This window comes from Canis aureus, chromosome 33 (genome assembly GCF_053574225.1).
Source record: "Canis aureus isolate CA01 chromosome 33, VMU_Caureus_v.1.0, whole genome shotgun sequence".
Taxonomy (NCBI): Eukaryota; Metazoa; Chordata; class Mammalia; order Carnivora; family Canidae; genus Canis; species Canis aureus.
This window is the reverse complement of record NC_135643.1, coordinates 33867437-33881485: the sequence shown is the minus strand read 5'-3', so window position 1 is coordinate 33881485 and position 14049 is coordinate 33867437. Positions and strand designations below refer to the sequence as shown.

The 14049-nt window shown below is 42.2% G+C and overlaps 1 protein-coding gene across 29 annotated transcripts in view; it reads left to right on the top strand.

Moving 5' to 3' along the window:
• The first annotated feature begins 10765 nt into the window (after nt 1–10765).
• CAMK2D (calcium/calmodulin dependent protein kinase II delta) overlaps nt 10766–14049 on the top strand; it is a 302138-nt gene continuing 298854 nt past the window's right edge. For 17 of the 29 annotated variants that reach the window (XM_077882424.1, XM_077882417.1, XM_077882429.1 and 14 more), the window contains exons 1-2: nt 11127–11334; nt 12981–13075. In XM_077882424.1, coding sequence (XP_077738550.1) covers nt 11270–11334; nt 12981–13075 — 160 coding nt within the window. In that variant the 5' untranslated portion in view covers nt 11127–11269. Of the gene's footprint in view, nt 11335–12980; nt 13076–14049 lie in introns of all 29 variants that reach the window. The other 12 variants (XM_077882413.1, XM_077882407.1, XM_077882411.1 and 9 more) reach the window with 6 other exon arrangements.

The following is a 14049-nucleotide window of genomic DNA, read 5'->3' as shown; positions in this document are numbered from 1 at the left end:
CCAAACAACCAAACATAAACCAAATAAAAAACAGATTAAGCTAAACTAAACTAAATTGAGATTAAAATAAACTCTTCAGTAACTTGAATTTTTAGTTAACATATTGTGACATTTTTCCATGCCAGAACTTTGCTAAGCACGATTTAGTGCAATAATAGCTGCATATATTTTATTGTACAACATGCCAGTATTTGAAAGAACTTCCTGTGTTTCCATTGTCCCCTCTGAATATCTTCAGACAACCTATTAATAATGCAGTACAAACTCATTACGATAGGGAGAACACCACCTAATGTTTCAATAGAAAGAATTCAGAGGGGAGATATGCATAGGACTTGGGATCTGGACTCAAGATGTTTAAAAAAGAAGTCTTCCAAGAAGGGAAATAGAAAATTGGGCAAAATCTATGATATAAGAGCTGAAAATTAGTGGATGCTGTAAAGTAATTATTGAAAACTGAACTGATGAGTAAGTTAGCCAGGTGAGCAGAATACTCTCTCGAGTAACTTGATAGAAAGAAGTTCCCAAATAAAACAGTAAAGTTATTTATTAATTTATAGTACTATATTTCCTGGCAGAGTTTTCCGAAAAACAAACAAACAAACAAACAAACAAAAACCCAAATCTAAGTCATTCTAACATAGATAGTCTATGGTTTTATCTAATTCCTAATAATACAGATGGTTTCAAATGTCAATGTGTCTTTTATAGTTTTAATATTAATTTTCCAAATATATTTTAAATATTCATTTAGCGTTATTTACACCACTACCACCTAAATCCATGCTATCACTTTCTCTTACTTTTGCCTTCTAAGCTGATCACTTTAGATTACTAGCATTCATTTTCCACAGGCAGCCAGAATAAACTATGGGATACAGAATATCACATGCATTTTTAAATCCTTGCAGTGCTTCCACACTGTTCTGTGTGTTTTTCTTTTTTCTTTTTCGTTTCTTTTCCTTCTTTTTTGTGTTTTTTGAGTAGGCTCCGTACCCAGTGTGGAGGCCAACATGCTGCCTGTACGCTCGATCCTGAAATTAAGACTTGAGCTAAGGTCAAGAGTTGGGCGCTTAACCAACTGAGCCACCCAGGTGCCCTTTCTTTTTCATATAGTTTTAAGTTCCCCATGACAGCCTCTCAGACCCTTCCCTATAGCCTCATTTGGCTCACTGCATGCTGCCCACAGTAGACCTCCTCTGGTTCCTCAAATTTACCATGTTCCATATACCAGAATACTTTTTCCTGTACTTTATAAAAAAAAAGATTTTATTTTTAAGTAATCTCTACACCCAACGTGGGGCTCAAACTCACAACCCCAAGATCAAGAATTGAATGCTCTTCCAATTGAGCCAGCCAGGGACCTTGCTTTTCCCTGTACTTTCTTTTATCTAGTTCTTACTTATTTTTCAGATCTCATTTGCTCATCCCCTCTCAGAAAAACCTTCTTTGCCTACTCCACCAAGACAAATATTCTACATTCTCATAGCTCCCTATATTCTTCCTTTATATTGCTTAAATTTCTTACAAACCATTGATTAAATGCCTATCCCCCTCCAAATAGTGGGGACACTGCTTATTGTGCATGGCCTAATGTATAAACAAACAACTTATACAATAAATGTTGCAAAATTAATGGCACAATTCACATTTAAGCTGCAGAAAGAAGCTCTTTGTTTTCCATATACTTTGATAACTCTCTCAGCTTAAATGTCTCTGCCTTCAAAAACACCTTTAAACTCTTAATTTGAGGGCACACCTTCTTTGTTAAATGAATCAAGTACTTGTGAAAAAAAAAAGTGTTGCTTACAAATAAGCAATTAATTGAAAACTCTTTTTTTGGAGTAATAAATGAAGTAGAAAAACACAAAAAATGGGAAAACTTTAGAGAAAAATGTTCATGGCCCTTTGCAGTGATATTGCTATAGCTTCCAAGATTTCTAAAAATCTGTTTCCCCTATTGGATGAAATCTTTGTGTGGGCATATGTGTGTATTGGGGGTGTGTGTAGTAGGGGTAAAATGATAGAATGATTCTTTCATTTATTTTTTTAACTTGAACCATATAGATACTTGTTCTGACTAGAGTTGGACCATTTTACAACAAAGCTAAATATTAATAACCTCACTAATGGAAACTGGCATAATATGGAAAAATAAAATATGGTCATACCCCCAACCACTTATTTCCATTCATTCATTAATTATACTTTTATTCTTAAGCTTTGAGTTATAGTGATACTTTACATTTATACAGGACTTTTAAGAGGTCTTTTTAAAAATGCTTTGTTTTACATAGGGCAGGCTAAGCTATAGAAACAAAAGTTTAAAATTCAGTTCCTTTGAGAACAAAAGTTTATTTCTTTAGTCTAGAGCAGAGTTTCCAGGTCAACAGCAGCTTTGCTTTTATGAATTCTTTCAGGGATCCAGACTGACATCTTCAACATGACACTTAGAAGATCATCCTAGGATTTGCCATGCCAGTCATTCAGGAATGTGAAGAACATTAAGCAGCATGAATGTGGTGTTGTTTTGTGGGGGTGGGAGCTGGGGAAAATGCAAAACCTAAAGTGGTATACATCACTTCTGCTCCCATTTCTTTGTCAATAATTTAATCTGAAGGCAAAAACTTTTGCTAGATGTATGCTACCTATGTGCTCAGCTCCAACCCTATTTTTGTAGAAGGATAGAACAGACTCTGATGGTTAGGTTTAGCTACATGTATTACTGCATTGGCCAAGTAAAACTTTAAAACCACTTCTCTTTCTACTTTTTAAATGAATGAGTGAGCATATCTACAACGAACTTCTACAAAGCAAAGAAGCAGAGAAATAAGAAATATTGGAGGCCTTGGTAAGCTAGGAATGAAATAGTAGTTGATAACAAATTATAATAAATAATAATGAATAGCCTGACCTGTCATGCAAATAGGACAGAGGTTAGTATAATTCTACAGTATTTGGTGATAATAAATTGAGTAAGAAAACGTATTTTAAAATCTATTCTGTGTCGAGTTTGTGTTGCCTAGTTGAAACCATATAGCAAAGCCTTGGCATTGGGCCCTACATGAAGAAAAAACAACTTTCAAGTTTTGGCAAAGATAATTTAAACCATTAATATTTTTTTAAAAGCTAAGTTTGAAAATGAAGAAAGATGAGGGAAATGCTATCCTCCTCTAAAGCCACATGAATTAGGAGAAGAGTTTTAGCACAGGAATAGACAAATAGAAGATAGAGAATAATGAAGCAATTCCATGTATCATGACTATATGATTTTTTAAAAGGTCTTCTAAAGAAGTGGGAAAGATGAACTATTCAGTTAATGCATTGGCAAAACTAGATATTTTATTTTAAAAAATATTTTATTTATTTATTTATGAGAGACATATAGAGAGAGAGGCAGAGACACAGGCAGAGGGAGAAGCAGGCTCCACGCTCAGAGCCTGACATGGGACTTGATCTTGGGTGTCCAGGATCACACCCTGGGCTGAAGGCAGGCACTAAACCGCTGAGCCACCCAGGCTGCCCAAAACTAGATATTTTAGAGAAAAACATGAAAGTAGATACTGGCCTTGTACCGTTCACAACAATAAATTTTAGGTTAAAATACTAATCATAACAGTGTTAAGAGAAAAACACAGGCAAATATACAACCTTGTGAATAGAAAAGGTTTCTTCAACATGTAAGAAACAGACAAAAACAGATCATGTAGGGCTTCCTAAAACACATACAATATGTTGGTCTCTATTTCAAGATGATTAGAAAAGTGATTGAAGTATTTTAGCAAAGGAATTGTGGGATCAGTTTGTTTTTAAAAGATCATTCTCTCAGATGTGCAGAGGAGATGGAAGCTAGCAGAAATTAATGGAGTTGGGAGGCTTTCTCTGCAAACTTGGTTGAGAGATGACAACAGTTTGGTCTAGAATGCCAGTGATGAGAAATATGAAGTGAATAGATAATTCTAGAAATACTTGGTAGTCGCTGTATGGGATGGTGACAAGAGAGATGAATCTATGAAACTAAGCAGGGTCCTGATGAGGAAACACCTGGTAGGGTGTACTAAAGATTTTGGACTTTTTTTTTCATAGGATTAATGGTGAGGAGAGACATATTAGATTTCTTTAATGTGAGTTCACTACAGAAGGATGACTTAACGCCCTAATCCAAGTGAGAGAAGGTGGTGGCCTAAAAGAAGGTATTTGCAGTGGAGATGGCAGGAGGTACAGGGACATATGATTGGTTGGGGGTAGTAAGGCAGAGGGATTGTTACTTACAGGCGGCCCTCAAATTTTACTGAGATATGGAAGAGGTGTAAGTGAAGAGGGAATACAGGAGATGAATTTTTTTTTTTTTTTATGATAGTCACAGAGAGAGAGAGAGAGGCAGAGACACAGGCAGAGAGAGAAGCAGGCTCCACGCACCGGGAGCCCGTTGTGGGATTCGATCCCGGGTCTCCAGGATCGCGCCCTAGGCCAAAGGCAGGCGCCAAAGCGCTGCGCCACCTAGGGATCCCAGGAGATGAATTTTTAACATGTTAAATCAGACATAGAGGTGGAATATCTAAGAGGAAGTTTCTAATAGGGAGCAGGAAACACGTGTCTGAAGCTCAGGAAGAGATTGGAGTTTGAGAGGAAGATTTCAGAGTTATTAGCATTTCCATATCTAACAGACTCTTGTTATCTCCCCACTCTCTATGTGCCCGCAAGAAGAGGGGGTCCTACTTGATTCTTTGGGGGTTTGTGTCCCTTCTTCCCCCTTCCCCTTAGCTAGGAGTCAGGGACTGACTGGTGAAAGAATAGGAAAGTCCTTACCTGGAAAGGAACAAAATCTGGATGGAATCTACATTCTCGAGCTGAATGTAAAAGAGGTTCAGGCTGAGACTTTGCCTGAAATCACACCAGGTTGTTTGTTTGTCTTTGTTCTGCTTCCTCCCCATCCTTACCCTTTTCTCTGAGAGCTCTGCCTCTCCATAAATCACTTGCACAGACATTTTTGTCTACGGGTCTACATCTGGAGAGCCAAATTTAAAACAGGTAATAATCAGGAAAATTAGTTATTAAAGCAGCCTGAGAAGGGTGTGTGTAAGGTTAAGAACAAAAGCAGCCTACAATGGAATGCCGAAGCATACCATTCACCATAAAGTTGGAAAAAAAAAAGAGCTCAGGAATGAGCCTGAAGAAAAGACAGAAATGTTGTGGGTGTTGGGAGGTGCTGTGAATGGAAAATATGGTGCTGGATGTGGAAACCTACAGAGAACATTTTAAACCCAGTATGAAATCATACAAAGAAGTCAAATTATGGAAGGATTGAAAATGATCTATTATATATAGACAGGAAAAGGCTTTATTACACCCTATTAAATATTGGGCATTTTTAATATTTTGGAGATAGAGACTGATGATAATATATATGTATATATTTTAATAAAAGGTATTTTTGAGCCCTGTCCCAGTGCTGCAGTAGGAGACTGACAGTTCCTGTCATATAAGGGGCCAATAGTCACAGTCCAGTGTAAGAAGTGTTGCAACAGTAGTAAGTGAAAGTCATTACCCATGCACAGAGGAAGACTTAACATCTGCTAATTCATGTTTTTACTTTGTTAATGATCAATAGCCTTTTATACAGTTGTTTTGGTTTATGCATCGTACTTTATATTAAATATAATCTCCTGCTACAATTCTTTTTAGCAGAGTGTTAGATATCTTCATGGAGGGTCAAATATGCTAATCCATGTGCTTGGAAGTAATGGGAAAAAAAGCTACCTCTTCATTGTGCGGGTATCGCTTATTTCCTTGTTCATTTACACATTTATGTTTATTTGTAGGGGAAAAATTCCTTCTGAACCTGATGAAATGAAAATCTTTTCAGTTATGAGCTTCTGTTTCATGAATAGTTCATTTCTTCACCTGCAAGCTCATCTCTCATGAATGGATAGTTTGGTGAATAGATTATCAGCTTACTAGTAGACTATTTTTGTGTCTGGCTCTATGAGATTCAATTATTATATCTTGAGAAAGCTAATTGGAAAAAACAACAGCAAGTTGCATTCTTCTCCTTGCCTCCAAATACTCAGTGGAAAGTGGCTACAATACACACCCTGCTAAAACTCTCACAGCAATCTACTTATTACTGATAGTCTTTACTGTAAGGAGCTGTGGAGATAGCATCATCTCTCTGTTGTTTCTTGTCTTGTAACTGTAGCAAGGAATATCAATGACTGCCAGTATCCGTTTTGTTTACCTAAGTATTAGAAACTTACTCTTTCCTGGTGGGACTCCTGAAGGCTTCCAATTTTTAATTGCAAAATGGCAAAAAAGAGAAAAAAAAGAGATCTTCTATCTTTGGTTCTCCTGTTGTATTTGTACGTAGTGATGATTTTCATTCTGTCTTCTACCTCTTTGCTACTTTGGTCAGTTGATACCATCACACACACACACAAAAGGGAGGGAATATATTTAGAGCAAAATATTGTGTGGTCTTGGTATTAACATGATTTCATCTGATGGAAGTCTAGCAATGTAGGTAGTGACTGGGCTCTGCTTAGAACTAGTTACCCCCCTAAAACTCCCCACCCCTCATACCTCACACCTCTTCCTCTGTTCACTGTTACCTTTTCCAGCATTAAAGAATACATTTTAGAAGAAGATAAAATTATGACTGCTTTTCTTTCACCTTAGCAAACAGAACATTAGGAGCTTATAACACTAGCTGATTTCAATCTTTGTGTGATTAAATCAATTGAGAAACCAAATATGCACGTTTATAACTTTTTTCCCATTTATACTTGAATAATGTATTTTATTTTAAAAGATTTTATTTATTTATTCGAGAGAGAGAGAGAGAGAGAGAGAGAGGCAGAGAGAGGCAGAGACAGGCAGAGGGAGAAGCAGGCTCCCTGTGGGGAGCCCGTTGCAGGACTCCATCCCAGGACGTCCAGGATCATGACCTGAGCCAAAGACAGAAACTTAACCACTGAGCCACCCAGGCATTCCTGCATTTTATTTTTTGTATAACTTTCAGCTCATGTGTTTTACTAAATTTTAGAAAATTTCTTAACTTTAACCTGCCAATCCTCCATTCCCATTTGTAACTTCTGACGTCCTTTTCACATTTATGACTTCCTAAGTATTTCTTCACATCATAAAATGGATCTTCTTTCATAGTAGGGGTGGTATTAAACTAGTGTAGGAATTACAAAAACTTATTTCAAAGCCACATTTTCATTTCCTTAACTGAGTTGTGTCTTCACAGTGAGACCTAATCATTTGAAACTTTTGGCATCTGTCTTTTATTACAATGTAAAATTTAGTAATGCCAGTATATCTACAAAAACAGAAATTCCTTCTCCCTTTATGGACTTCAATGGCATGAAAATTAGTACTAGATCCTTTTTCCCTTGATGTTAATTTTTAATGTATTTTAAAAATCCACTTCTCCACGTAAGCACTTTCAATTATAGGATACTGGGACTATCTTAATTGAAAATGATCACCTTAGAGTAATAAGTTTTATTGGTATATTAATTATCAACAACTTTTAAAAAAAAGATTTTATGTATTTATGAGAGAGAGAGGCAGAGGGAGAAGCAGGCTCCATGCAGGGAGCCTGACGTGACTCGATCCCAGGTCTCCAGGATCAGGCCCTGGGCCAAAGGCAGCGCTAAACCGCTGAGCCACCTGGGCTGCCCAACAACTTTCATATAAAAATTGCAATTAGATCATTTAAATTCCAAAATAATTAATTTGCCCATTCAATAAAATTCATTGAGCAGCTATTATGTCCAGGTACTATTCCAGTTGCTGGAAATAGAGTAGTAAACAAAACAGACAATAACGCATGCCCTTGGGGAACTTATATTTTAGTTGGGAAGTAAACAATTAACAGGGAAAAATTTATAGTATACTAGATGGTAATAGATATTAAGGGGAACAATAAAGCAGGCAGTGCAAATAGAAATCATGTCTGAAAAATGGGCAGTAATTGATAGAGTGGCTAGGGAAAGCTGCATTGATGAGGTGATATTTGAGAAAATACTAGAAGGAGGTAAAAAAATGCAATAGGAGAAATGAATATTCCAGGAAAGAGAGAATAGTACATGTGAAGTCCCTAATCAGGAGCATGCCAAGTCATGCTCCAGAACAGCAGAGGCCAATGCGGCTGGAGTAGAATGAGCCAGGGTACAAACTGAGGGTAAGAAGACGAATGGAGTAGGGATGGAGGGCAGACCCGTGAAGGCCTTGTTAGCCATTTTTGGAATTTTGCTTTTTAATCTAATTGAGTTACTAAGACTTCAGAAGTTTTTGAGCAAAGGCATGATTTGTTCTGACTGAGGTTTTAAGGGGACCATTATGCCTGCCATGGCTAGACTAGAATGAAAAGGGGTAAGGGCAGACACAGGAGACCAGGAAGAAGGCAAGAAGATTATAATCCAAATGGGATTTCTGTGTAACTTTAGAAGGATTACTGTCTTGTAAACATTAAAAAAAAAAAAAATCACTGTTTTAAGAAAGCCCAAACTTCAGAAATAACTGTCAATCTTTGAATAAGAGAAATATTTTAATCAGTCTAAGATATTAATGAGGAAACAGCACAAATATTGAGTAAGCAGTGTTTAAAATACACATTTATTGTCTAATAATACATCAATATTGAAACTCTTCTGTTTCATTGTATCATACAATCATCATAACCACTCACAATTATTGCTAGTTTAAATAACTGAGATAAATACTGTAATTATGTAGACCTAATTACTTGAATATTCAAAAATTTTTTTCCTCCCCGGAGTTGTAAAATTTTATATTATCTTTATTTATTGTTTTAATTATACTCACTCTGCTTCATTTTCAGATTCAGAGAATGTTACATTATTGCATTATAACTTGGAACCATGTTGCTAGATATTTAAGACACAAGTTAAAAATCTTTAGCAGACGAAATCTTTTTTTCCAATTTTATGGCTCAATTATTAATATTTAGACCTGTTTTTCTTTATACAGCCTTTGGTATCATCTTGTATCATTACATTTTACACAATGTTCTATTTGCTTTTTATGGCTAGGAATAAAAATAGGCACAAGGTTCCATTTTGTTACAGTTGTTGGAATTGGTAAATACTTTGAAAACCTCAGTAAAAGCTCTGCTTCTTGGCAGGAGATCATTCCCCAGATGAGGAAATGTGTGACTATGGACAAGCAGCCCTTGGGAGATGGCAACAATTCCTCTACATTAGACTGTATATCCAAGTTATCCTTTATCTTCCAGCTGCGGAAATCTGAGTCCATGATGTGATGCTAATCATGAACAAATCAGCCAGAACTACGAGGTTTTTAGGGTCCCCTGCTGTAAAACAAAGGACAGCAATTTGGAAAGACCGTTCAAAACGGTTTTGTTCTGCCTTCAAAATTGCAGATGCATAGTTTATTAAAGACAGACGGGAGGGCCAGGGGTTGTTTCAGCGATCAGCGATTTATTTTAAATCTACTTTTTTCCTCCTATTTACTGTCTGCTAATGCTAAGGACACACTCTTGAACCGTTAAGTCGCTTACGAAGCGTACTTCCGGGTCACTGCCTAGCCAGGTCTTCGGTCCTGCGAGCAGAACACGCCCGGCCGCTAGACTTCTCTTTCTTCCCTTTGCAAAACGAAACGGGCCGGAACGTGTTCACGTGATGCGAGTGACGTCAGCCCCAGCCAGGTCGCGTGACCGACACCCAACCTTCCCAGCAGCCGCCCCCGCCCCCGGCCCCGCCCCCGCCCCCGCCCCCGCCGCCCGGGCCGGAGATCTCGCGAGAAGCCGCCTTACTATCAGAACTTCCTGAGCTTACGCGGGAGTTACTCTGAAGGGAGGGTGTGGCTCGCTCGCTCGCTCGCTCGGGGAGTGTTTGCTTTCATTCTAGCCTTCGGCAAAGGCTGAAGCGAAGGCCTGGGGCGGGGGTTGTCTGTCAAGAGTTTGAGCGACCCGGCCTGGAAAACGGCGCGGGGGCACGTGGGCAGTGAGGTGCAGTCGCCTCACACGTGAAACGTGGCGCACGGCGGGCAGCGCCCCTCGCTAAGCCGGCTGCGGGCGGCGGCGCGGCTTCTGCAGGCCGGGCCCGGAGTCCCCGGGGGCTGTGGGAGGCCGGGACCCCGGGCGGGACGCGGCCGCTGCCCACCTCCGGCCCCCGCGGTGTCGACCCCGAGCGGAGCCGAGCGGACGCGGCCGCGGCCGCGCACGTCGCCCTCCCCCCGGGGGCACCCCCCGGCCGGCCCGCGGCTCGCCCCGCGTCGTTCCGCCGCATCCAGCCCCAGTGTCGGCAGCCGCCTGACCGCGAGGTCACCTGGGCGGCTCGCCGTGTCGCCTCACTCACCTAAACCCTCGCCGGGCTGCTCGTTCGTACATCCTCCTCCCCCCCGTCCCCCCCGCCCCCCGACGGGTGTGCGCGAGCGTGAGACCCGGGGCGGAGAGCGAGGTCCGCGAAGGCGCCGGGCTGGGAGTCGCTAGAGGGAGGTGTGGGACCGGCGAGGAGGGGGCTCCGCGGAGGGAGCGCGGGGGAGGGGAGGGGAGGGGAGGAGGCGGAGGCGGAGGCCCAGGCCCGCGGAGGGCCGCCCGGGCTTCGCCCCATCCGAGCGCTCTTCCTCTCGCCGCGCAGCCGCGCAGCCTCGCAGCGGAGCGGCGCGGGCCCCAGGGGCAGCGCCAGGCAGCCGAGGCGCCCGCGGGAGGCAGGCGGGCTCCGGGCGCGCACGCTCGGCCGAGCCCCGGCGCGCCCCGCGCCCCCCGCGCCCCGCGCCCGCGCCCGCTGACAGCTGCAGCTGGGCTCGCGCTGTCCGCTCCCAGCTCCTCGGCCTCCGCCCCCTCGGGCTCCCTCCCCTCCAGCCCGGTGCGGCTAGTTTCGCAACTGCTCGCCTCTCGCCCCGTGCCCGGCTGTTTTCCATTTCCCGGCCCCTTCTTCCCGAGTACTTCGCCCCCGGCATTTGGGGGAGAGGGGCTGGGAAGGGGCGGGTGGAGCGTCCCGCGGAGAAGGAAGCACGGGCCGGAGGAGGAGGAGGAGGAGGAGGAGGAGGAAGAGAATCGGCGGACCGTGGGGAGGAGACCCCACGCCACCCTTTCTGGTCATCTCCCCTCGCGCCCCGCCCCTGCGCACACTCCCTCCCGGGCGAGCTACTTTCGGACGAGGAAAGTGAGGGCGGCCCTGGGTGACAGCGCCGCGGGGCCAGTCCCGGGGAAGCCGCGCGTCTGTGGGAGTCGCGTCCGCCGGCTCTCCCAGCCAGGGGCACAGCCCGCACCGAGAGGATGGCTTCGACCGCAACCTGCACCAGGTTCACGGACGAGTATCAGCTTTTCGAGGAGCTCGGAAAGTAAGCGCCTTTGCCCGCGTCCGCACGTCCCCTTCCCAGCAGAGGGGCGGGTAGCGTTCCCCGACCCACCGGCCTCCCGCGCGGGGCGAGGGAGCTGGGGAGACCCGAGGAGTGGGAGGAGGGCCAGTGGCGTGGCCGGCTCTGAGCAAGGTGCTGCTCTAGCAAGAGGAGGGGGACCGAGACTGGAAAAGACCCTCCACCCCGCTTGTGTGGCCCATTCCGATAATCCTCAACCCACCTTCTCCCGCCCACCCCCCCCCCACCCCAACCCTCTTGCACTAGAGACTTAGTGGATTTACGATCCCTGCAGTTGTAGCTGTCATCCTGAGAAGTGTGCGAGCGTGCGTGTGTGTGTGTGGAGAGAAAACAAGAACCCGTGTAAAATGCAACATAGACCGTGTTTTCTGTAAATAGAGATGCCTCCTGGTTAGCCGGCGTGTCGCCCGTACGACCCACGTACGAACGAGAACTCCCTGCCACAGACGGTGCCATATTTATTGATGCCGAAAGTTCAACTTGGCGTGGAGTCTATTTCACGTCCAGTAGTTGTTCTGTCCAGGAAGAGGGTCACCAAAGGAGCTCGACCCCCTGCCCCATATCCACTATCCTTTGCACCTAGATTATTCGCTCATCATCATCCTTCCTAGGATTTACGTGTACATCTTCGCATTCTCTGGGAGGATTTATTTATACAGGCGACGGAAAAGACCTGGAGACCGAGAGAAAGCTTGCCAAGGGTAGCCTAGCGTCCTATAAAAACGACCTCCCACGCCCCGACTGGCGGAACTCCTCGGAGAATTTAAGGAAGGGGACCAGAGACCTCCTGAGGACCTGTGTGCTTAGGGACCCAGGGGCCAAACCGTGAATGTTGGTTTATGTAGCATCCCACCCAAACCCTATTCCTCTATCGCTAGTGCCGACTATTACTTACGAAAGGGGTGCGTTTATGTGTATGTATGTATGTATGTTTTATACAATTGAATTCAAGAAACTGTAATTATCTTTTAAACGTAATGACGAGTATATCCTTACATATTTATATGTTGTCTGCTGTTAAAACATGGAGACTATGTCGGAAGAGCAGCTTAATTCAAATCTCACCCTTCCCCCAGCTCAAAAGAGGGCACAGAGAAATCACCGTATCAGGACTTATTAAACCACACAAATGTTCCCAAGATTTCTATTTTAGTGAAAACAATCGCCATATTTACTTGGAGCCACATTAATTTTTTTTTTTCTAATAAATAGGCAGCAGATTTTTGCTGCTCCTCCCCAGCCATGCTCTTTGCAGGGTTTTTTTTTTTTTTTTTTTTTTTTTTTTCCCTTCTCAGAGCATTTGGTACTATGTGAGTGTGAATTGTAAAATGTTTTCAAATTTCCTGGGCAAACAAGAGCCGTCATAATTGGCGGTTTCTTTCATTATGTTGATTAATAATGTGTGCTCCCAGTTAAATAAAATTTACTTTTATTCTTCAACATTAAAGAAGGCTTGGGTTCCCAGGAAGAATCGTTCATTTTCTGATATTACTGTAGCGCATTGATATTTTACAAATCACTAAATGCAGTAAAAATGCTCAGATTGCTGTGATTTTTAATAGGATATCAGAGCTGATTATATTGATGACATGCTAATTATTGGTTTTCAGGGGGGCTTTCTCAGTGGTGAGAAGATGTATGAAAATCCCTACTGGACAAGAATATGCTGCCAAAATTATCAACACCAAAAAGCTTTCTGCTAGGGGTGGGTATTTTCAACCACATAATACAGTATATGTTAATTATGTATTTGTCATGTTGATTGTTCTGTTGTCTGTAAATATATAGTTATAATTGAACTGTAGACTTAGGTGTCCTCTTACATTTTTGCAGTTACTTCCTTCTTGAATGCCTCTTGGTATGTATAGTTTAAAAGTTAAGTGAAGACATAGAATTTTAACAACAAATTATTAAATCATTCCAACTGTCCTGTGAGCAGCAGCATATGTAACTATTTTACAGCAAATAAGTTGTCCCTTAGTGCGTCTTGCTTTTAGCTCTGCTGTGAAACAACTTTCAGAAATACCCTGGAATGGAAAAATGTCTCACAACTGTCATTATTCTCTTTTGCTTTTAAGAGGAAAAATAGGTCATAGCTCAGTTGAATCATATTTCAATTGTAGTTACACTTGAACTTAATTTATCAAGGTATATTTAACAGTAATAGCTTTGGGAGGAAAAAATTTATCATTGCTATATTCTAGGAAGTTCAGCTTGATTTTGAGGTTTCCGTGTGTGCAGTCCAGACCTATACTGGGTCTTCCGCATTAAGGCTTCTTGCCGACTCCTGTAATGTATTTTACACATGCTTTATAGCCACGGAGATAATTCCTATCATAAAATAGCTGTTGACATACGCAAAAAAAAAAAAAAAAAACCAAAAAAAAGAAAAAAAAAACAAACCTTGAAGGGGCCTCACTGCATTCTTTTGTTGAACGCATGCAAAAGTACTTACACTGAAATGTTAGGCATTCTAATTATTGTGAGCACGTGTCTAATGTATTTCCATGGGAATTTATGGTTTAATGGAATTTAAATGGAATTAAAATGAACAAAATGCCACAATATAAGCCATTTTAGTGACCTGGTTTATTTTAAGTAATGAGAGAGGAAATTCTATTAGGGTTAGTTTGCCTCATTTCAATTTGTCTTCTAAAAAGTGCTGCTTCCTAGGATCCT